This window comes from Panthera leo, chromosome A3 (assembly GCF_018350215.1).
Source record: "Panthera leo isolate Ple1 chromosome A3, P.leo_Ple1_pat1.1, whole genome shotgun sequence".
Classification (NCBI taxonomy): domain Eukaryota; kingdom Metazoa; phylum Chordata; class Mammalia; order Carnivora; family Felidae; genus Panthera; species Panthera leo.
The window spans coordinates 11,988,304-12,012,239 of NC_056681.1; the positions used below are offsets into that span (position 1 = coordinate 11,988,304).

Sequence of the window (23,936 nt, forward strand, 5' to 3'; positions counted from 1 at the left end):
TGGCTATTACAGCATATTACAGTATGATTGTTCACTTTCTTTTAAAAAATTTTAAAGTTTATTTATTTATTTTGAGAGAGAGAGAGAAAGAGAGAGAGAGCACAAGCAGGGTAGGGGCAGAGAGTGAGACAGAGAGAGAGAATCCCAAGGAGGCTCTGTGCTGACAGAGCAGAGCCCGATGCAGGCTCCAACCCTTGAACCGTGAGGTCACCACCTGAGCCAAAGGCAGATGCCCAACCGACTGAGCCACCCAGGTGCCCCGATTGTTCATTTTTTTTAATGTTTATTATTTTTGAGAGAGAGACAGAGTGAGAGTGGGGAAGGGACAGAGAGAGAGAGAGAGAGGGAGGGAGACACAGAATCCGAAGTAGGTTCCAAGCTCTGAGTTGTCAGCCCAGAGCCCTATGTGGGGCTCGAACTCACAAACTGCGAGATCATGGTGGGGCAGGGGCTGTGGTGTGGGCCAAACAAAAAGGAGTTACAGGTCAGATTATTCCAGCCAGTTTGAGATTTCTGGTCTAGGGCCTCAACTCAGCTCTCACTTACTCTGAATCACGTCCCTGTAGAGGTGGGCAACACTGGGTCCATTTTGTAGGCAATGAATAGAATCTGAGGGGTAAACGACTTGTTTATGGTCACACAGCTAGCTGAGACCAAGCCAAGATTTGAACCCAAATCCGAGTCAAAATTCCCTGCCGAGAAAAGCAGAGAAATTTTGTTGTTTAAGCTTCTTCTGCCCCATCCCATTTTCCAGGGGTGTTGGTTAGGTGAGAGCTATGTGCATTTACCACGTGCCTGGTTTGCCATGGATTACTCAAATCCTCTCAACAACTGGATGCAATTGTTACTAATAATATCCGCCATTTTACTGAGAGGCACAGAGAGGTTAAGCAACTTGCCTGAAGTCACTCAGCTAAGAATGGAAGAGATAGGAGCCATGGGACCTAGACAGTCTGGCTCTAGAGCCCTCACTTACAGGCTCAGACACTGCAAAAAGTATAAATTACCTTAGGAATAGAAAGTGGGATTATTGTTGACTCTCAAAGAATCCCTCCTGATTGCTTCTGGGATTCCAAGACAGCCTCACAGTTCCTGGGAGATGTATCTACACCAGGACCACTTTCCTCTCCAATTCAGCTGGAAGGTTCTTGAAGCTGGGCTGGTTCTTCTGACCTGGGGCTGATCTTAAAACATTCTTTTGGTTATGGTCACACACACTATCCTACGGAGTAGGATACCAACTTGCAGGGTGCGAATTAGTAGCCAGATGTAATGTTGAGGTAAGTTACCACCTAGTGGTCACAGGTCTGCCTTGGGAGACAGGTCAGTTTTGATTTGAGGCCCTATTGCAAGGCTTGGGGGAATTGCTTCCCCTAGGAGCCTCAGTTTCCTCATTTGTGTAATAGCAATTATAAGAGCACAGACTGCAGGGCTGCTGGGGCAGTTTAACGACATAAGTAAAGCCCAGCGTCTCTCAACCCAAGTCCTCACGTTGATAATTGTTATCATTACACTCCTTATGATTCTGTGGGATGTGGACCCTGCCTAGAGATCTAACCTTTATCCTGGGTTTGGATAACCTGGGGACAGAGGAGGCTTTTTGACTTCAGGGCCTTTGTGCCTGCTGTTCACCCTTTTATGTCTCATCCCATGTCACCTGGTCAATGAGGCCTTCCTTAACCACACTAGCCTGACTCCAATACGTTCTCGTGTTTTATTCTGTTCATATCATTTATCAGTACCCGATACTATGAACTGATTTGTCTCCTTTCCTCCTCGCTTTCGAGCGTGAGTTCATGAAGACAGATTTTGTCTGTTTTGTTCTCTGTAGCATGCCCAACACCAACAACAGTGTCTGGCCTATGGCCGATGTCTGGCTTTTAATAAATGGTGAGGTGAATTAATGAATGAATGAGTGAAGGTGTATGCCGAGCCCTTATGCCTATAATCCCCGCTCCACTGTCGCAGTAGGCGACCAGCAGCGTCAGACATTGCAGACGGCCCCTTGGCTCCCGGGCTAGGGGCGCCCTTGCGCGGAGCCCACCGGCACTTGAGCGACGCTCCCCGAAAGCCTGGGCGGTGGCCGCGCCAGGAGAGGGGCTGTCGCCATTTAGCGACGTTCCCTGCGGGCCGCCGCTCCGCCGCGGGAGCCGAACCGGGGGGTCGGGCGGCGAGGGAGCGCGCGCCGGTCTTTTGCGACGGTGCCCGGCGGCGCTGGCCCCGCCCCCGGCCCGCCTCCCGCGGCCCGCCCCGCCCCGTCTCCGCCGCTGCGCTCGCTCCGGGCCGCTCAGGCCCCCGCCCGCTCTATGTGGCCCGGCCCGCGGTGGCCGGCGGCTGGGAGCGGCGAGGCGGCGGCGGCGAGCGGCGGCCCGCGAGGCCCGGGAGGTGGTGGCCGAGGCCCAGGCGGCGGCGGCAGCCCAGGAGGCGGCGGACGGGGAGCGGCGGGAGCAGGCTCGGCTGCAGAATGCGCGTCCGCCGGGGGCTGCTGCGGCTGCCGCGCCGCTCGCTGCTCGCCGCACTCTTCTTCTTCTCGCTGTCGTCCTCCCTGCTCTACTTCGTCTATGTGGCGCCCGGCATAGGTAGGAAGGAAGCCTGGGGTCCTGGGGGGGAGGCGCCGCTCCGGCCTCGGGGAGCGGGGGAGAATCTCGGGAACCCCTCGCCCCACCCTGACGGCGCGCCGACCCTCGGAAGACCCCGGCCGGAGGCCGCCCGGAGCCTGGCCGCGGAAGATTGCGGGGACCCCGACCCGACCCGACCCTCGGGAGACCCCACGCCCGGCCTTCGGGGGACGCCAGGACGTTCCCGCCCTCTGCACCCCGACGGGCCCCGGAACCCACTGCCCCCGCCTGCCTCCCGCGCACCCCCGGCCCTCCTTACTCCATCCCCTGGCGAGCCCGACGATACCTTCGCCCCTAGCCCCCGGGCCGGGACGCCCCCTTTCCCGCCCTTGCCTCCCTCGAGCCCCCCTTCCCGCCGCTCGGCTCGAGAACTCCCGCTCCTCCTCCCCCGGGGTCTCCCGAGGCCCCGGTTCCCGGCATTCCGCGGACCCCGAACCCTTTCGGCCCTCCCGCCCCTCGTCGCCGAGCCTCGGTGGTGGGGTCTCGAGGCGCCCCACCTTCCCGGTTCCCATCCATCCTTCCCCTCTCTCCTCCCGGGTGAGTCCACCGTTTCCTGCTCCCCCTCCCTACCCTTTATTCCCTCCACTTTCCTGTTATATCCACCTCCAGGTTCTCCTCCCCAGCGCACACATTCTCCTCCTCCAAGTGGCCCCTTTCCTCTCCGGGTGGCACCCCCCCCCCCCCACCTTATGGCGGTCCACCCCCCCTCCCATTCAATCTGTTAAACCCTGAGCGTCCCACGCCTCCTCCCCATCTCCATCTCCCCACCCCCCACCCCCAAGGGCACACCCTTGTTACTCCGCCCCGTACCTCTTTTCCTTCCCCAAATTCTCCCCCCCCCCCCCCTCCGGTCCTCGGCCGCAGTTTCTTCCTGAATGAAGACTTAGGAGAGGGGCTGTCTGGACCCTTCCACCCTTTTACTTCTCTCTCGTAGCCTTGAGGGTAGAAGGTGGCCCTTCAGTATCCTGTGGTGCCTGCTCAGTGGTGCCTGCTCAGGGACCGAGAGGACACGTAAATTGGCCCCAGAGGAGGAGATGTGATAAGAGCCTTGGGGGAAATGGTGCCAGGTGGGAAGGAGGAGCATGGAGAAAAAATGGAATGGGTACTCATTCTTCTGGAAGGCATGTCCTTTAAAGGCAAGACAGCCCCGGGAGAAACTGAACACTGCCCAAGCATAGACTTTGTAAGACCACAGAGCAGACAGACATAAAGGACATGAAGAAAGAGATTGGAAGGAAATGCAGCATGAGGGTTAAGGTCAGAGGACACCGAGGTCAGACTCGAATTCAAATCCTTGCCCTTTATGACCTTGGGCAAGTTCCTGAGCCTCAGCTTTTCTCCTCTGTAAAATGGGAGTACTAAGCCTAGCCTCATAGGGTTTTAAGGATGGAAGTAGATAAATTCTTTTTTAAAGCACTTACGATGCACAGGGAGTTTTTGTACGTGTTTTTTTAAAAAACAGTTACATGCAACTTTGGAGAAAGAAGGGAGTAGATGGAAGGTTTAAAGAATGTATTTGACTGACAGGGTGTCACCACACGCTCCAGAGAAAACTTTAGTTCAGGGTGAAAAATGACCAGAAGATGCTGTTGGGGCTGGGGCAAGGAGAGTAGATTCTGCTATAAAAAGTCTGGGTCATTTGGATGTTAGGAAAGGGTTGATGGGTTCACTATAGGGGCATGCCCTTTAGGACTGTAGTAATGCCTAGTGCCATTCTCTGTTGACCTGTCAACACTGAACTAGCTGAATAGAGAAATTTCCAGATAGAGCAGGAGATTCTCTCCTGATTTTTTTTTTTTTTTTTTAAGAGCGTATTTCACTTGCTGGTTAATATTGCTGCTGTATACTATAAATGAAACCTGGAAAGATAGAACAGGCACCATCTGATTGTCCTAACAGTTTATGAAGTATCTTAGGGAAAAAACATCCCTCTGGGAGAGTATAGTATGTGGTCTGATGGATCAGATTAGGAGATAGGAATTTTGGCAGAATGAGAACAGGTGAGTAATTAGTGGAATTAATTGAGAAAAGAGGTCATTAGCATATTAGATATTAGACTTACTAACAATGGGTGTGAGATGATATAGATTTAGACCTAGATGTATTCTTGCAGCCGTAACCACTTTCCGTGACAGGTTATTTCTGTTGTTTGTACATAAATCAACCATATCCAAATAGCAGAATAATCCCACTGGGATGGTGATCACCCTTGAGATTAGAAAGGTTAGAAGGCACATTCTCCAGCAGAACTCACCAACTCAGTTAGAATTCCTCAACAATAAATTTTTAGGTCAGTGGAACCCCAGTGTAAAATGATGAACATTTACCATGCTTAGATTCCTGTATCGTTGAAAACTGAAAAAGATGCGGTGCACTTACATTTTCACTGGTTTTTCCTTAAATGGAAGTCTTCCAAAGGGCAGATCTTCTCAGGATTCAACTTCTGTTAGTGGAGAATGTGAACTGCACAAAAGATGTGGAATGGCTTTAGGGTTCTTGTAGGCACAGTTATAGTCAGCTGTTTGGTGGGATTTTTGGTCTTGTTTTTGTTTTTGTTTTTGTTTTTGTTTTTGTTTTTGTTTTGTTTTCTAAATCTTGGCTTTCCTGTTAATACACTTAATTTCTCCAATGGCCAGCTTTGGACAGTGGGGTGGCAAATCTTTCCAAAGGTTAAGGCAATCTAGAGAAATAGAAGGTTTTATGGGCCTTGGGTTGTCAACACCTTAATTTGAGACAGTTATTAAAATGAGCTTAGAAAATAACATTAGGTTGAACCATATGAAATTTCTGTTTTTGCAGGTCAAAAACAGTTGTATATTGGCAGTGTGATAATAGCTTAACCTGATTCATTTCCAAATAATGACATTTCTCACTTCTGGCTTAATGGAAAGTGTTAGTGACTTACATTTCCTTCCGGGTTTAATTTTTTCCAGTCCTGCTTTTGATTTGCCTTATATACCCAGTGATCACGTTTTGCTCAAAGGCCTAAAGAGAAATCATCAGTCCAAAAAGTGTGTTACAACTATATTCAGAAATAAGTAGACTTGAATTGAAATTGAGGTAAGAGAAAATTAATGTTAGTTATAAGTATTTTAAAGTTGTTCATATATGATAGAATCCAGCCACAATTTTAGCCTGCCCACTAACTTAGTATCTTTGAGTTCTCATGCCAGCTTTTAATATTGGTGACCTTTCGTCCGAGGGCAAAGGGCAACATCCCGGACTTGAGGGTCATCTGAAATAGGGGTAATGGCACCATTCGACTTAGAAAATTGGATGTGAGGACTGTTCCTTGCTAGATATGAGTACACTGTGCTTGTAATAAGTACAAAGAGTTCCCAGCTGCTTCAATATCCCTATCCCAGTCCAGTTAGTGATTTCAAAATATGGCTTCACTGCGTATTACATTTCTGTTATTAATTCAAGGGTAGTGTTTTATATCAGCAGGTTGAAAGTAGAAATGAAAAGGATGGGGCAGAAAATGTGATGAAGGTGCTGGATTTGAAATGTCTGAAGCAGCAGCTGATCTGGTGATCAAAATGTGTACGAGCCTCTCTAGCCCTGCCCCAGCCACAGCCTGACCGATTCCCGTGTGTTTAATCGCTGTTTCACCCGTCCTGGTGAAATATCCCTATTCCTTTCAGAGTTCTGAAGAAAACTTTGAACTTATTTATGATCCTTTAACTTCAAGAAAAAAAAAATCTAACAGCTCAGAGTACATCTATATATTGCAGTCTGACCAGATCTTATAGAAGATAAGAGAAGTGAACTATTTATAGGTGTACATAGGAAAGGCTGATTTAAAAGCTTCTTAGTAAGTTTATGGGGCTGTTAGATGGGAAGGTTGTATAGAGGTTACTGACCTTTCAAATTGGTAAAATAGTTACTAATTTTGAGAGAGGTGCCATGCATGGTTGGAGGTAATAATCTATGTATTGACGAAACTTTATTAATTGAGGTTCTGCCATTGAAACTAATTTTTCGTTTGTCCTTGGATTACCGAGAAGAGGAAATGGGGAACGATTTTTCCCTTTTGGCTTGCTTAGTTCCAAGAAAAGTTTGATTTTTGGTTGGCTTTTGGAAGGCAGGAACCAGTAATGCTAATCCCACCTGATTTGACCAAATGACCTTGAGCAAGTCACTTGATTCTCTCTGATCTTATACTTGACAAAACCCCAAAGTTGTCTGAAAAACCAGAACTTCATCTTAACCAACTTTTTTTTTTTTTAATTTTTTTTTTTAACGTTTATTTATTTTTGAGACAGAGACAGAGCATGAACAGGGGAGGGGCAGAGAGAGAGGGAGACACAGAATCTGAAACAGGCCCCAGGCTCTGAGCTGTCAGCACAGAGCCCGTCGTGGGGCTCGAACTCATGGACCGTGAGATCATGACCTGAGCCGAACTCAGACGCTTAACCGACCGAGCCACCCAGGTGCCCCCATCTTAACCAACTTTTAATGAGATGTTTTCACATACAGAAAGTTGATAATTCATTCATATTCTGTACAAATATTGGGCCTAAGATTTTAGATAAGATACATGTTTTATGTAGTCAAGTGCAACTTTTTCTAATAACCATAGGAAAATTTCAGAACCCCCAGTTTGGTATGAAAACAGCCTCGTTTTTTTGTTTTTTTGTGGGGTTTTTTTGTACCCTATGTGAAAATGCCCCCTAAATGCCACAGTGCATGTAGTTCTTGAGCTTTTGTGGAGTGATATACATATGGTGGAATGTGGGTTATTTTTTTTTTTTTAAAGTAAAAAAACCTCATCCTGTTAAAGATTGCCACCCCCTCATGCTCATTTTCACACTCAACTCACTCAAATATTTTCTTTGAGTCCGGTCAGTTGTCTTAGAAGGAAACCATCTTTAGGGAACAGGTTGAAGTTATAAAACGGAACAGCACATTTTTTTTTTTAATTTTTTTTTTTTTAACGTTTATTTATTTTTGAGACAGAGAGAGACAGAGCATGAATGGGGGAGGGTCAGAGAGAGGGAGACACAGAATCTGAAACAGGCTCCAGGCTCTGAGCTGTCAGCACAGAGCCCGACGCGGGGCTCGAACTCACGGACCGTGAGATCATGACCTGAGCCGAAGTCGGCCGCTTAACTGACTGAGCGCCACCCAGGCGCCCCGGAACAGCACATTTTTGACCAGGACTTTGGCGACGTTTCATGTCTCCCCTGCAGCATTTTGCTGTGTTGGAAACAAGGTCTGGGTTTGGAGATGAAATGTCTTTAACAGTGAAAATATGCTCATCTTGGACAATCTTTAGAAGCAGCCGTTCACACGGTATCAGATATGGTTCCAGGCCTTTGATACTGTAGCCAGTAGATGGTCCCGCCCCAATCCTGACATCACCCCCCCCCCCACCCCAAGCTTGACAGGCCAGTCGGAGCAGCATATAATACATTACCAGGAAGGAGGGTCTCTGTGTTGCTAAGACTCTTTGGAACTCTTCAGGAGAGTAGAAATTCCAAACCATAGAAGCCAAAATGCAACTGACTGCTCTAATTTTGGAGCTTTTTTGATCATAGGAGATCTGTTGGACACATCCAACCGTCTAAAGCAAACAAAACTTTAGCAGGCAAGAAGTAAAAGAATGTGATGCTGCTGAGGCCTGTCAAAGAAGTAGAGAAAACTGGAGCTTAACACTGGTCAAGATAAAGGATAATCAGAAGCAGACAGGTTGGGTGTGGCTTGAAAGAGGCGAACGGAGCCCTCTTGAGAAGAGGCGGGCCTGCGTATGCTGCTAGTGTAAGGGTAGTTGTTCCTTAGTTTCTTTCTTTCTTCTTTTTTTTTTTAGTGTTTATTTTTGAGAGAGAGCATGAATGGGGGAGGGGCAGAGAGAGAGGGAGACAGAATCCCAAGGGGGCTCCGCGCTGTCAGCACAGAGCCCGACGCGGGGCTCGCACTCACGGACCGTGAGATCATGACCTGAGCCGAAGTCGCCGCTTAACTGACTGAGCCCCCCAGGCGCCCCAGTTATTCCTTAGTTTCTAATGCCAGCTAAGTAAGCGCGCTTGCCTTTGCACAGTAGGTGTATTTTTGTAGAAATATGTGAGAAAATGAAAGGAATTTAAGATCTATGGGTCAATAATGAGTATTTCAGTATCTACCTGTTATGTTACCAGCTGTGGGAGATATTTGAATTCTAAGCTTCTTTTTAAACATTTTTAAATACAAAAGATGTTTTATTTTATTTATTTTATTTTTTATTTATTTATTTATTTAATTTTTTTTAACGTTTATTTATTTTTGAGACAGAGAGAGACAGAGCATGAACGGGGGAGGGGCAGAGAGAGAGGGAGACACAGAACCAGAAGCAGGCTCCAGGCTCTGAGCCATCGGCCCAGAGCCCGACGCGGGGCTCGAACTCACGGAACGTGAGATCGTGACCTGAGCTGAAGTCAGATGCTTAACTGACTGAGCCACCCAGGCACCCCAAGATGTTTTATTTTAGAGAGAGTGTGCACACGCTTGAGAGGGATAGAGGGACAGAGGGAGGGAGAGAGAGAATCCCCAGCAGGCTCCACGCTGAGTGTGGATCCACACAAGGCTTGATCCCACGACCCTGGGATCATGACCTGAGCTGAAATCAAGAGTCAGATGCTCATCCAGCTGAGCCACCCAGGCACCCCTGAATTCCAGACTGACTGCTTCTTTCACTTTCTAGATGATTGTATAAGCCCAGGTTGAGTCATTAACTTGCCCAAAGTGAGAATTGTAAGATATCCCTGAGGCACATGCAGTATGGTTGAAAAGATAAGATTAATCACAAGAAACAACTAGGGAAAAGTAGAATAAAGGCATTCATTCCTTTATTCAACTGGTGGTTCCTTTGAGAGCCTCCTCTGGTCTGATGCTCTTTTGGGTATTGGGTCGTCTAGAAATGAATAAGGCAGAACATTTTGCCATCTTGGCGCTTTTATTTCAGTGAGAGGTTTTTGCCTTTGTGGTGCTTTTATCCTAATAAGGAGACAACCAATGTACAAGAAGATTTCAGATAGCTGTAGGAGTGACGGAGTATCTGTTGTATTTTATTTGTTTATTTTTTTAAGTTTAGCTATTTTGAAAGAGAGTGAGAACACCCACGCGTGGGGGGAGGGGCAGAGAGAAGGGAGAGAGCGAATCCCAAGCAGTCCCCACACCGTCAGTGCAGAGCCCAACAGAGCCCAACGTGGGACTCCATCCTACCAACCTGAGATCATGACCTGAGCCAAGATCAAGAGGCACTTAACTGACTGAGCCACCCAGGTGCCCCCTGAGTGTCTATTTTAGATTGAGTGGTTAGGGAAAGCCTTGTTGAAGAGGTGATACTTGTCTTGGAGGGGTAGAATGAATCGTTGACAGGTTTGGGGGTGGTGGTGGGGGTAGGGATGGGGATACCCAGCATGTATAAAAGCCTTGAGGCAGGGATGAGTTTGAGTGAAGGTTGACTGGATTTAAAAAACAAAATTATTTTTGACAGAGAGAGACAGAGCATGAGCAGGGGAGGGGCAGAGAGAGAGAGGGAGACACAGAATCCGAAGCAGGCTCCAGGCTCCGAGCTGTCCACACAGAGCCCGACGTGGGGCTCGAACTCACGGACTGCGAGGTCGTGACCTGAGCCCAAGTCGGATGCCCAACCGACTGAGCCACCCGGGGGCCCTGACTGGATTTTTTTTAAGAGATGGGAGAGTGGTAGGAGATGAATTCAGAAATGTAGGAGGGGTCAGGCTGTGTAGGACCCTGTAGCCATGGTAAGGACTGGAGAATAGGACTGAACATTAGCTTAGAAGTCAGCCAGACCTAGGTTTTGAATCAACACACTGAATGTGCACATTGTTTCTTCCCTCCCTCCCTCTCCTCCCCTCCTCTCCCCTCCTCTCCCCTCCTCTCCCCTTCTCTCCCCTCCCCTCCCCTCCCTCCCTCCCTCCCTTCCCTCCTTTTCCTCCTGGCTCAGAGCGGGGCTCTAACTCACAGTCCTGAGATCAAGAGTCACAAGCTCTATGCAATGAGCCAGCCAGGTCCCCCGGGCAAATTATTTTCAATTTTCTTATCTACCAAGTGGAAGATACTATCTTTCTCATGGTTGTGGTGGGAATTAAGTAGAGCATGTATGTAAAAGGGCTTAGCACAGAGCTTGACACCAAGCTCCCTAGGTTTGTAACGATTATTTGTAAGTGGGAGACGTCCTCCACCGCGGCTCTAGTCCGGCATCACCGGTGACTAGACAGGAAGCGGTATTCAGTCTTCACGTCTGTAAACTGAGGGCACGGATGGTGGTACAGATTCTAGGGATGCTGTCAGATCTGAGGTTACAGGATTCTGGGCGAGTGTGGATGGCACCTTGATGTGGAAGAAGGAATAATGGCTTGTGTTGCGTAAAGGCACCCATCTTTTAAAATTTGGGTTTCCCGCTTGCTTAACCCTCGGTGAGGTGCTGAGCCGTGGCTTCTGTGGCACTGCTGGGGTGGCGAAGTGTTTGCGCAGTTTCCCCCTTTGGGGTGATGGAGAAGTTCACTGTGTGCAGTGCTGTTGTCTTGGGACAGTTTTTGCCCTAAAAAGAAGAATTTTTGCACTCAAGTCTGTATCTTTGAAATTACTATGACAAGGAAAAGAAAAAAAAAATTGTGTGTTGTCTTGGGCAAGGGAAAAAAACTAAAAAGAATTTTATGGGGAATATCTTGGGGATGTTAAAACCTCCCCCCCCCCGCCTCTTTTTTTTTTTTTTGTCCTTGGGGAAATCCTTTTAAGTTTTAATCTGCTAAATCAGTCCTTTCCCTAGTATCACACTTTTGCTTTCAAGTGTGAGATAGCCCCGGACTCATTAGCTCCCGCTCCGTCCTCCGTCCTCTAGGTAATTGGATGCTAAATGAAATGAATATCACATTTTGACCCAGTAAATTCTTTTTTATGTTGTGGCTTTATCCTGAAGAACATTCATACCTCCTGCCGATCCCCTGAATTCAGTGTTTTCCCAGGCACGGGAGTCACCCTGAATCATTTAAAATGCTGTCTCTTCTCCAGTGTCCCTCCCTCCCCTCCCTTTGCTGGTTTGAGTAAGCAATTATTAGACGGTAGGCATTGTTCCTGCTCCTTCCCAGGTTACAGATACCCAGGTACTTTGCAGCGACTAGAAGGCAACCTGGTCATTGTTTCTGAGTTACCTTAGTTACCGTCATCAATTATGAACAGTTCTCTGAGGCGATTAGTGGCCTAATTATGGTGATGAAAATGCTGTGGAGCGTCAGGTACCAGCAGGCGTGGGTCGTAGGACAGCTCAGTGTTGTGCTTTAAAACTTAAATTAATCTAGGCTATGCTAGTGAGCACGACTGTGTATTATTTTTTATTAAAGAGCTGTAAACCATTTAAATATCATAAAGGGGGAACTGTTTTCTTCACCCTCCAGGTGGTCCCAAAACTATGATTCATAGTCATTTAAACCTTTTGCTTAGTTCTCATTGCTGAACAACCATGCGCTGGGAAAGATGGGAAAACAAGAGTTTTTTGTTTGTTTGTTTGTTTGTTTGTTTGTTTTTTTCCCTCATAGAACTGCTAATTATCCCATCTTGAGGAGTTCTGCTTTTAGGCACCACGCCTAAATTATACTCAGGATTGTGATGTATATATTTTCCGAGTGGTAGCCCATTGGCTTGTGAAGGTCAGAAAATAGTATTTTCTTAAATGCTGCGCTGTGATCATGTTTGGGTTGTTGAAAGAAAGGAAAGAAAGAAAGAAAGAAAGAAAGAAAGAAAGAAAGAAAGAAAGGTCCTTTATTCCAGTTTAGAAAGTGACAAATTGGGGGGCGCCTGGGTGGCTCAGTCGGTTAAGCGTCCGACTTCGGCCCAGGTCATGATCTCACTGTTCGTGAGTTCAAGCCCCGCATCAGACTCTGTGCTGACAGCTCAGAGCCTGGAGCCTGTTTCAGATTCTGTGCCTCCCTCTCTCTCTGCCCCTCCCCCACTAGCACTCTGTCTCCCCCCTCTCAAAAATAAATAAACATTAAAAAAAAATTAAAAAAAAAAAAAAAGAAAGTGACAAATTGGTAACTTCAATTAAACCACGTGGGCCAAAATGGTAACAGACTGGTTTTAGGAGTTTTGATGTACTTATTATGAAACTGTGTATTTTAAATAAAAGCATTTAATCTTTTAACTTGTTAAGAAAAACTCACTTTATCCATATCGTCATAATCTGTAGAGTCCTGATGGGGAAGTTTTCTGGATTGTGATTTTTTTGGGGGGTCTAGGATAGTGCCTGGCACGTTGTATGCACTTCAGCATTTGATGGCATGAATGAAGAAACTGTCGTCCGGGTAAATCAATCAGCCTTTCGTTGTGGGATTGCATTCACTCTGGGGGAAGGACTGCTTCTTCTGTTAATCCTGGTTTTGAAGTGGCTTTGCATTCATTTTGCCCCAAACTACTTTGTACTTGTTTTCTTTGTGGTAGAAAAATACATATCATAAAGTTTGCCTTGTATTTTAGTAATTTAAATGTGTAATTCTGTGGCTTTCGTTACATTCACAAGTTTTGCACCCATCACCGTTTCCAAAAATGTCATCACCTCAAGCAGAAGCTCTGTTCCCAGTAAACAGTAATTCCTCATTCTCCTCTTTCCTCAGCCCCAGGTACCCTCTAATCTACTCTCTGTCTCTATGAATTTGCCTTTTCTAGATGCTTCACATAAGTGGCATCCTAGAATACTGTCTTTTTGTACCTGGTTTGTTTCACCTCCTGTAGTGTTTTCGAGGCTCATCCATGTGATGGCATGATCAGAAGTTTGTTCCTTTTATGACTGAAGAATATTCCATTGTATGTATTCACCGCATTTGGTTTTTTCATCTTTGACGAGCACTTGAATTATTTCCACCTTTTGGGTACGTGAATAATGCCACTGTGAACTTTAGTGTACAAATATCTGCTTGAGTCTCTGTTTTTAATTCTTTGGGGTATATGTTTAGGATTGGAATTGCTGAGCGATATGGTCATTCTAGTTAATTTTTTGAGGAACGGCCAGACTTTTCCACGGTGGATGCACCATTTTACGTTCCTACCAGCGGTGTATGAGGGTTCCAGTTTGCCACATCCTGGCGGCCCTTCTTATTCTCCATTTTTGGGTGGTTTTTTTTTTTTTTTTTTTTTTTATTTGAGTATAAACATCTTAGGTGTGAAATGATGGCTCATTGTGGTTTTGCTTTGTATTTCCTTAATGACGAATAATGAGCATCTTTTCATGGGTTTATTGGCCGTTTGTGTATCTTGTTTGGAGAAATGTCTGTTCTGGTCCTTTGCCCATTTTTTAATTGGATTGTCTGTTGAGTTGTGAGAAGCTCTCTCTATTTTCTGAATATTAAGCTGTTATCAGATCTGTGGTTTGCAAATATCTTCTCCCATTCTGTGGGCTGCTTTTCACCCTTGATAGCAACCTTTGGTGTGCAAAAGTTTTTAATTTTAATGAGGTTCAATTTGTCTCTTTTTTTTCTTTTGTTTGCACTTTAAAAAAATGTACTGCTAACTTTTGCTCTCTTCAGCGTGCCCATTCCTTTTTCTGCCTGTGAAGGTCTGATAGGCGTTTGTAATGCTTAAGTTACCAGAAGGCATTTCGTGCATTTCCTGCACAAGCTACTACTGGTCTGGTTACTGAGAAAGGAGGAGTCACAGGTTTTTGGTTTATTTTGCTCTTAACCTCTTTAAATGTGATGCTGCTTGCTTGACTTCTGACTCTGTCTTTAAAATAGTTACTCTTTCTGCTAAACTTGACACGCTGTGCGGATTGTGTTAAGTATTTCAAGTGTTAGAAGAGTCCTGTGACTTTTTCTGATGGAAGGGGGACTATCCACGTCTTATTTGATGTTTTTTGTTTATTGGTTATTTTGTCCAGCGGGACTGAAATATAACTTAAACGTTTTCTGCTTCGAGTCGCGGTTCTCTGAAAGTCCGTGTAAAGGCAAGGCCAGATGTTGAGATACCACATTTTTGGTGGTGGGGACAATACAGTTTACTGATTGAACATCTGCTACAGAAGAGAAATTTGGAAAATATTATAGATTGGTGAACATAGTTAATGAAACACTGGGCTCATTATTTTCCATACAGAAATGAAAGGGGCTGATGACTTCTACGATAGGGAAAAGTAAATTTTACTTGGCATTTGGTTGACCCCAAATCTCCATTAATCAGCACCTTATACATTTTGTTATTATTTTTTTAATGCTTATTTATTTTTGAGAGAGATTGAGAGAGCAGAGTGCGAGAGAGAGGGAGACACAGAATCCAAAGCAGGATCAAGGCTCTGAGCTGTCAGCACGGAGCCTGATGCGGGGCTCAAACCCACCGACGGGGAAATCATGACCTGAGCCAAAGTCAACCGACTGAGCCACCACCCAGAGGCCCCTACATTTGGTTATTTAATAGTAGGTGCTGGTGGTTAGAATGAAGACAATGGAGGCGTGGTTTTGAGTTTGGTATGAAATGTGGGGTCATTTTGTTTGTTTTTGTTTTGTCTTCTGATTCGTTGAAAATTGGTAATTCCTTATTCACCAGAGCGTTCTGTTTCCCCGTGCCTCCCGGTCAACGGCACAGGCCAGGCTGGCAGGTGGAGGTGAGGCACACGCTGCCAGGATGGTCACTGCATGATGAGGAGGGGTGTGGTGTGAACACAGGATTTTTTATTTTTCATCCTGTTTACTTCGTAACATTATCAGAATATGAGCAGAGTGTAAAGAATGAGCAAAAGGGAAAACCTAATATGTAAAACCTGCTGAACTCCTGTACCTCTGACAAGGTAAAATTTGGCAATTTTATTGTTTTGTGCCCGGTGCCAGCTGCAGATGTATTTATGTAAACATGAGTGATAATGGTAGTGATTAAAGACAGGTGGGTCCTTAGAAAATTTTTTTTCTGTGATGAAAAAAAAAGTACATAAACTTGGCTTTTCATTTGCCTACTTTGGCTACTAGAGCTATAACTTCATTAATTTAATCTCTGTGTTACACCCTTGCAGTGTGCTGGGCTTTGGGGTTCGGTAATGAATAAGGCAGGCACCACAGCTCTGTTACTTTTTAAGTATTCGGCTAGGGACTACAGCTCCCCTGTAGTAAAAATTTTCAATTTTGAGTGATTTGATACTCCTGGATGGATGTGTCTAATTGAAGATCAGTTTCAACTGCTGTTCAGTTGGTGTTAACATTCCTTAATCGCCAGAAATAATAGTGCATATAATTTAAGACATTTAAGACCGTGGTATTTAAGACAGCAGAAAAGTTAAATTCTTTTTTTTTTTATTTATTTTTATTTTTTTTTTATTTTTTTTTTAAGTTTTTTTTTCAACGTTTTTTAATTTATTTTTGGGACAGAGAGAGACAGAGCATGAACGGGGGAGGGGCAGAGAGAGAGGGAGACACAGAATCGGAAACAGGCTCCAGGCTCCGAGCCACCAGCCCAGAGCCTGACGCGGGGCTCGAACTCACGGACCGCGAGATCGTGACCTGGCTGAAGTCGGACGCTTAACCGACTGCGCCACCCAGGCGCCCCAGAAAAGTTAAATTCTTGAAAACACATTTGATTTCCTACCCCACTGGGCTCATTGGTTGTGCCTGGTTTTGGTTGGTGGTCACATTTACAGGGAATGTGGCTGCTGTGTGTCTCCTGAATGGAGTCATGGTGATGGTGGTAAGCAATGACCTGATGTTTCTCAATAAGAACAGTGCTCTCTGGACCAGTGGAGGAGGGACACATTTACATGCCGAGGCCTCTTCTCTTCCACCTGGAAGAGTGTCGGTTTTAGAATACAAGTCTGGCACCGAGTAGGTGCTCAGGAGGCATTTGTCCGACATAATGAATTTGTCTCCTACCCTTCGGTGACTTTGATTACTCTTGGAATAAAGTTCAGACTCCCTATCGTAACTTGTAAGGCCTTCTATCTTACCTGATTCTACCTCCCTCTCCAGCCTCATTTATGCCACTCTTCTCCTGTCCCTCCAACATAGACTAGACTTTCCTCTTCCTTTTCACTGGCTGACTTCTGTGCTCCTGCCCATCTTCAGACCTCTCTCTCATTCAGTGTTAAATGGATGGGACTTACCTTTCTTGTTCATTGTTGTATTCCTGCCTAGAACACTGTCTTGTCACACAGAAGGTGTGCAGTCAGTATGTATTTGTGTTTTTTTAATGTTTATTTTTTTGAGAGAGACAGAGAGAGAGACAGAGGGAGAATGAGCAGGGGAGGAGCAGAGAGAGAGGGAAACACAGAATCCGAAGTAGGCTCTGTGCTGACAGCTTAGAGCCTGACATGGAGCTCGAACTCACGAACTGCGAGATCATGACCTGAGCTGAAGTCGGAGGCTTCACCCAGCCACCCAGACGCCCCACTATTTATTTGTTAAGTTAGGGAAGTAAAGGAGAGGTGGACAGATCTGAGGTGCTGAAAAGTACAACTAGCTAGTTCCCTGCTCATATGGGAATGTTAAAGGTTGCCGTGCTAACCAAGAAAACTTCAGGGTGAGGAACTAAAAGAATCAAATAAAAACATGATGGATTTGTAAAAATGTTCATTATAATTGAACTATGACACAGAGCACGGTTTTATATTAATTATGCCCAGCACAGTTAGATGTTTGGTTTTATGTGGGCCTAGTGTGTGGGCAGCTGACAAGTGGTAGTTTTAGGTTTTGCCCGTTTGGTATTCAATAAGGATTTTAACCCTTGTAAGCATTTTGTGTCTTACCTAGTCTGTGTGTGATAATGCTTTGAAATTGGAAGTCGCAGATGAATTTATTAATGGTTTGTCTTGTGCGTAAACTTGACATGTCGATGAAAAACAGTCCTGATTGATTTAGGATGGGGCAGCTACGATGATTCTCATATATTGCTAGGAACATTGTTTCTAATTTTTTTTTAAGTTTATTCATTTTGAGAGAGTGCAAGAACAAGAGTGGGGGAGGGGCAGAGAGAGGGAGGAAGAGAGAGAGGGAGGGAGAGAGAGAGAGACAGATGAAGAGAGAGAGAGAGAGAGGGAGAGAGAGAATTCCATTTAGGCTCTGTGCTGTCAGCGCAGAGCCTGATGTAAGGCTTGATGTCATGAACCGTGAGATCGTGACTTGAGCCGAAATCAAGAGTTGGATGCTCAACTGACAGAACCACCCAGGCGCCCCATTTCTAATTTTTTAATTAGAAAAGTATCTAGGTTAATGACTTTGGTGTTTTTAAACTTATAAAAGTTATGCCTTTATGTCTTGGCTCTGCTGGCCAGTCTTTCATTTTGAGAGGTAGTTTTCGCGTAGGAAATGAGAAACTTTTGTATTTTACTTGATCCAAGGAGAGATGAGGACGAAGTGTCTTCTGAGACTGGACCGTACGGACGGCATGAAGCACAAGTCTGTGATTGAGAAGTAGCTAGTCTCTTGTGCTCTGTGCATGGAAAGCGGGAATAACCTTGCCTCTGTTGCTAAGATTATGTTTTCGATAAAAACTTGAGCTGATTGTGCTAGGCTGGCACCCATCATTTGCTTTGCCTGGAAGGGGCAACTGGAATCCTTCATTCTTTTTTTCGTTTTTAAAAAAATTTTTCTTTAATGTTTATTTATTTTTGAAGGAAAGAGATAGAGCGTGAGCAGGGGAGGAGCAGAGAGAGAGGGAGACACAGAATCTGAAACAGGCTCCAGGCTCGGAGCTGTCAGCACAGAGCCTGATGCGGGGCTCGAACTCATGGACTGTGAGATCATGACCTGAGCCGAAGTCGGATGCCCAAGTGACTGAGCCACCCAGGCGCCCCTGGAATCCTTCATTCTTCTGCGTGTGTGTGTGTGTGTGTGTGTGTGTGTGTGTCAGAGAGAGAGAGAGAGAGAGAGAGAGAGAGAGAGAATGTATGTGGCATAGGGCAAGTGAGATGTTTTGTTTTGGTGTTGGCCTGATTTTCTCTTTTATTGTTGACTTGGCTTATCTTCATTCTGGTTTTAAGTATTGAGAAATCTTAAGATTTGGGTGGGTTAGAAGATTGGCATTTATTCAAACTTCATTTGGCAGTTAATTGTAGGTAAGAAGCTACTTTTTTGGTCTGCTTTATGTTTGAGATAATTTTTTTCCCTTAATTATTTGATTACAGAAAATTTCAAACCTGTACAAAAGCAGTGTGAATAGTATACTGGACCGCCATGAACAAAGGTAATATTTTGATGTGACCTTTGTATTTCTGAAAACTGTAAAGGTAAAAGGGCTGAAACACTCCCCCTTCCAAAAAACAAAAACAAACAAAGAACCAAAACCAAAACAAAACATAAGGGCAGGCTGATTTTTAAAGCTTTTGGATAATTCGATTTCATTTTTGTTTAGATGTCTTGTTGATCCAGGTGCCCAAATGAGTGTTTCTTAATATGTAAAAACGGGAGATGAGCGGTACATAAATGCAGGATTATTGTGACGATAAAGGAGGGATATCATCACGTTTGCAAGTCTTGGTACCAGTTAGGTGTTCAACAAATCACCGTTCCCACCTCTTCCCCAGCCCCTTGATCGCAGTGCTCTATTGGAGTAGAGAGGGGAAGGGAAAGTGGGGAACTCCCTGCTAGGGTTACCAATTCCCGTGAAGGGGTACGTAGTAGAGACCAGGGCTGAAGCAGTTGATTGCAGCAAAGTTTCTGGAGGGTCTCATTTTTTCTGTTACCCAGTTCTTATTTGAACCCTCAGAATTTAAAGCTAGAAGGACAAGGGTCAGTAGGTTTGCAAAGGATAAATCTTTTCATCCTGTGATGTTGTCTGGAAGGTTCTGCTGAGCTTGAGAAGCAGGTGCTATGGCTGAGGATGATGAAGGCCCCTAGGGTCCCCTGGGAGCACGCCACTAACTGCTAGCCTGTCTTCCACCTGTGTTCTCTGGGTTCCGTGGCCTTATTTTCTGAGACTGTATTGCTGATTTCTGTAGCTCTTTATGTCAGCTTTGACCAAAGCGAAGTACCAAGCTTACAAGGGAAAGTGGGAAAAATACCTCTCTTAGGACTAGTTTTGGCTTAGGTTTTGTGGTTTGCGTTCAGTAACATTCCCCAGTATCCACAAATTAAACATCACTGCCACCAATTTAATTTTAATATTATTTTATTAATTTAATTGTTCTATAAATAAAATAGTAAAACAGTGTGCATAGACGGAAGCTACAGTTTGGGGTTGTTTTGTGTGTGTGAAAAACAGACTCGTTTCATTGTGACATCTGAATAAACGTACCAGTAGATTATTTATGTGAGTTTGTGTCACCGGAAACATTCCAGAATGAATCATATTTAATTAGGGTCTCACAAATGTTACCACCCTTGTGCTGTTGAACAACACTTTTAAACTATTAAACCCACTTGAACAATGCAGGAAGGAAATTACAATAATTTATTCATAATCTTTTCCTCACAAATGTTTTCATCTCTTGGTTTTCCTTCTCATCTTTATACACACTCAGATATTTGAAAATTTTGCACCTTAGGAGTTGTTAGTCTGAGAGAATTGATTGGAGAGAAGGGTAGCAATTCAGTAAATGCTGTTTTGTGCTGGATTACCCTTTTGCAGTTTCTTTGCTGTAACATCTTTTCCTGGTTAGTTCTGTCTCTCCCTCACTCTAACTAAACATAACGTCTCGCTATAAGATTATCTCTGGGGGTGCCTGGGTGGCTCAGTTGGTTAAGCATCGGTTAAGCGCCTGACTTTGTTCGGCTCAGGTCATGATCTCACAGTCATGAGTTCAAGCCCCACATCAGGCTCTGTGCTGACAGCTCCGAGCCTGGAGCCTGCTTGGGATTCTGTTTCTGCCCCTCCCCCACTTGTGCTCTCTCTTTCTCTCTCAAAAATAAATAAACATTAAAAAAAAAAAGATCTTTTTCTGGCAAGGGGTTCTTAAAAGGAGAGCTATAAAGAAAACATACTTGCTGTGTTTACTGATATATGGAAAACCAGATAGGAAATTGTAGCCCCTTTGGTGTCAGGTTGATTTAATCTCATTCCTAAATATTACGAATAAAAATTAAGCGGAAGAATTTTATATTTCATTAACTCATATACCAGTGTGGCTAATTTAATGTGAAAGTGTAGTATTCAATCTGGCTCCTACTTTGATGGGATTCTACAAAGCAGAAAGAAAGGCTTTCTCAGAAAGCTGTTGTACTTAGTGATTATTTTTCTCCAGCCTGGTATTGTTTTCTCCAGCTTGTCAGCAGTAACTAAACTTGAAATGATTGAGAAGGCACTCAAAGGTAGGTCAGAGCAGCTTAAAACGAAGGGGGTAGGGTGGGTTGCTGCGACCACATTAAACATTCACATACTTTACTGCCGTTATTTCCTTTGTTTTTTCATATGTAGTTGTGTGACACAGCGTGCCCTCTAAATCTGTAGTTAAAGGAATTAGATATGTAGTTAAAGTTAATTTTGGGGCGCCTGGGTGGCTTGGTTGGTTAAGCATCCGACTTCGGCTCAGGTCATGATCTCACGGTCCGTGAGTTTGAGCCCCGCGTCGGGCTCTGGGCTGACAGCTCAGAGCCTGGAGCCTGTTTCGGATTCTGTGTCTCCCTCTCTCTCTGCCCCTCCCCTGTTCATTCTCTGTCTCTCTCTGCCTCAAAAATAAATAAATGTTAAAAAAAAAAAAAAAGTTAATTTGTGTGGCCTTCTCTAGGCTGACCGGGCTTCCCTAGCCTGTTGGACGATCCCATGTGGAACCATTAGACAGAATGAAAACTCAGGATATTCCTTTGCTTCCGAGTTGTTGGAAATTTAGGTTGCAACTAAATGGGATGTTTTCTTTTTCCATCCTCTTTGTTTCTTTTTAACGTCTGTAGGTGCAGAATAGGGATACCATTGATGTCATGCAATTTATTCTTCTTTGTTAAGGTGGTTATATTAAATACAGTTAGTTCTGTTATAACATGACTTAAGCGTTCCTAAAAAACACGATGCTACACAAAATTGTTGAATAAAAGCCGTAGAACTTATGGGGAAAAAATGAAGTTAGGTACACAACAATCAAAAACTGTTGGGGGCGCCTGCGTGGCTCATTCAGTTAAGCGTCTGACTTCGGCTTGGGTCATGATCTCACGGTTTGTGGGTTCGAGCCCCGCGTCGTGCTCTGTGTTGACAGCTCAGAGCCTGGGAGCCTGCTTGGGATTCTGTCTCCTTCTCTCTCTGCCCCTTCCCCGCTTGCAGTGTGTCTGTCTCTCTCTCAAAAATAAATAAGCATTAAAAAAAAAATTGACATTGATACTTCATGGCCATGTAATCCTTGAGTCCCCATTAGAGTGTTGCCAGTTGCCCCAATAATGTCTTTTATATCAAAATAATTAACAGTTCAGTTCATGGGGTGCCTGGGTGGCTCAGTCGATTACGTGTTCGACTTCGGCTCGGGCCATGATCTCTCGGTTTGTGAGTTTGAGCCCCGCGTCGGGCTCTGTGCTGGCAGCTCGGAGCCTGGAGCCTGCTTCGGATTCTGTGTCTCCCTCTCTCTCTGCTCCTCCCCCGCTCGCACTCTGTCCTCTCTCTCTCTCTCTCTCTCTCAAAAATAAATAACATAAAAAATTAAAAAAAATAGTTCAGCTCAGAATCACTTCTTTTACTTTCTGGCATGACAACATGTTCTAGGCACATTTGTGCTTTCCTTATCCCAGATCTGGAATCAGCTCTTTCGCCAAAGAATCCTGATTCTTTTTGGTGGAGGATCAATATGTAGAAGCGAAGATCCAGGTCCTTTGTGCCCTCACTGCTATTGGAGTGTCCAGGCTTCTTGCCTCAGTGTATAAATCTATGGAATGTGTGTATGTGGACACATACCCACATTGGCATCTGTATTTCTACATGCATGTAAATGGAAAGTTGTGACTTCACATCACTACCTGCCATTTACAGCTAACACCTCAGGGTTCATTCTAGTTTTCTCCCTCTCCATATTTGTAATTCCTTCCTTTGGCGGTGAGAATCCCAGCTCCCGTTTTTCTTAATATATTTACTTAATTGATCAATTCTTTGTATGCACCTTGCTGCTTTATCCCCAGTCCCTGTTTGGACATCCTTCTTACCCCAAACAGTTCAGTTCTCTTTGCTGGGCTTTCCTCCTCCGTCCTTATCCCACTTAAGCTCTCATGCTCTGCACCAGCCTCTCCGCCAGCGTGGGTGCCCTCTTTGCCCCACGTGGGTTCTGACACCGTGGACTGGACTGCTTGCTCCTCCCTGGGCAGACACTCCTCTCAGCCCTGCTCGGGCTGTGGCACCCCAACTCTGACATCCCCCTCTTTCTGCTGAGTGCCCTCTTCACCCTTCCTGGTTCTGACACTGCAATCAGGACAGCCCTCGTCCCGCAGTGCTCAGGCCTCCATCCGAGGCCCGCGTTCTGTTCCCCCCACCCCCAGACACCTCAGCACAGACCCCTTCTGAGCTCAGTCCCACCTAACGGCTTTAGGACTGAAGTGTTTTGGAAGAAAAGGATTGACTTGTTTCAGAAGGGGTCTATATAAAACTTTTTGCTAAGTAAATTCACATTTTGGGGGGAAAATTATTCACCCAGGGCCATGTCACCTAGATCATTTTCTGTGTCTTTCGGTGCACAGGATCATCTTGATTTCTTCCTATGGGCTGCCCATTTTTAACTAACCAGAGGGTGAAGTCTGTAGCCCACGTAATTCTGATGAGTCTTTTTTTTTTTTTTTCCTCCCCTCTTCAGACTTCCCTGTGATATAGATGGGGACTGTGGTGTTTGAGAAAGCCTGCTTTCCAGAAGTGACGGTCTTGGTCCGTAGTTTGCATTTCTGTGTCTCCCCTTCTAGCTCAGTGGCCCATCCTCCCCTCTCCCACCATGACAGTGGCAGCAGGTGCTGTCCCCTTTGGCTGAGCCCTCTCTGTAGGTGTTTTGCATGTGTTACCCTATTAAAACGCCCTACCTCTGTGAGATGTACGGGTTTTACAGGTGAGGAAACCAAGGGTGGGAGGGGTTAAATAATTTGTTCAAGGTCACATAACTTGTAAGAGGTTAGCAGTATAATTTGAATCCAAGCCTGCTTTTTTCCTAGAGCCTGTCCTCGTGACTGTGTGATGCTGCCTCTGTAGGATTAGGATAAATTTGAGGAGGCTGAATTTTTCAATCCCTGTTTTTGATTCCTTTTGATTTAGGAAGAGGAAGCATAAGCTCTTGAAAGTTATAGTTGGAAGAAGAAAAATAGACGCCATTAGCTGCCTGGAAACAGTGCCACTTAAATGCTGGCATTCCTGGAATGGGCCCAAAGGAGTGGTAGGTGTGAACCCCGGATAAGCCTGCTTCTTCTCCGATCTGGCCACAACTCCGTGCTCTTCGTACAGAGGGGCACTTCGAAGAATGAG

General features: G+C 45.2%; 1 protein-coding gene across 7 annotated transcripts in view; it reads left to right on the forward strand.

Moving 5' to 3' along the window:
* The first annotated feature begins 2,354 nt into the window (after positions 1–2,354).
* The window catches only part of B4GALT5 (beta-1,4-galactosyltransferase 5), a 76,280-nt gene continuing 54,698 nt past the window's right edge, over positions 2,355–23,936 (forward strand). For 2 of the 7 annotated variants that reach the window (XM_042930711.1, XM_042930706.1), the window contains exon 1: positions 18,473–18,770. Coding sequence is in view for 6 of the 7 variants with exons in the window: in XM_042930706.1 (XP_042786640.1) it covers positions 18,761–18,770 (10 nt within the window). In the remaining variant the exon portion in view is untranslated. Of the gene's footprint in view, positions 2,580–3,513; positions 5,679–18,472; positions 18,771–22,138; positions 23,352–23,729; positions 23,848–23,936 lie in introns of those variants that run through there. The other 5 variants (XM_042930703.1, XM_042930705.1, XM_042930704.1 and 2 more) reach the window with 5 other exon arrangements.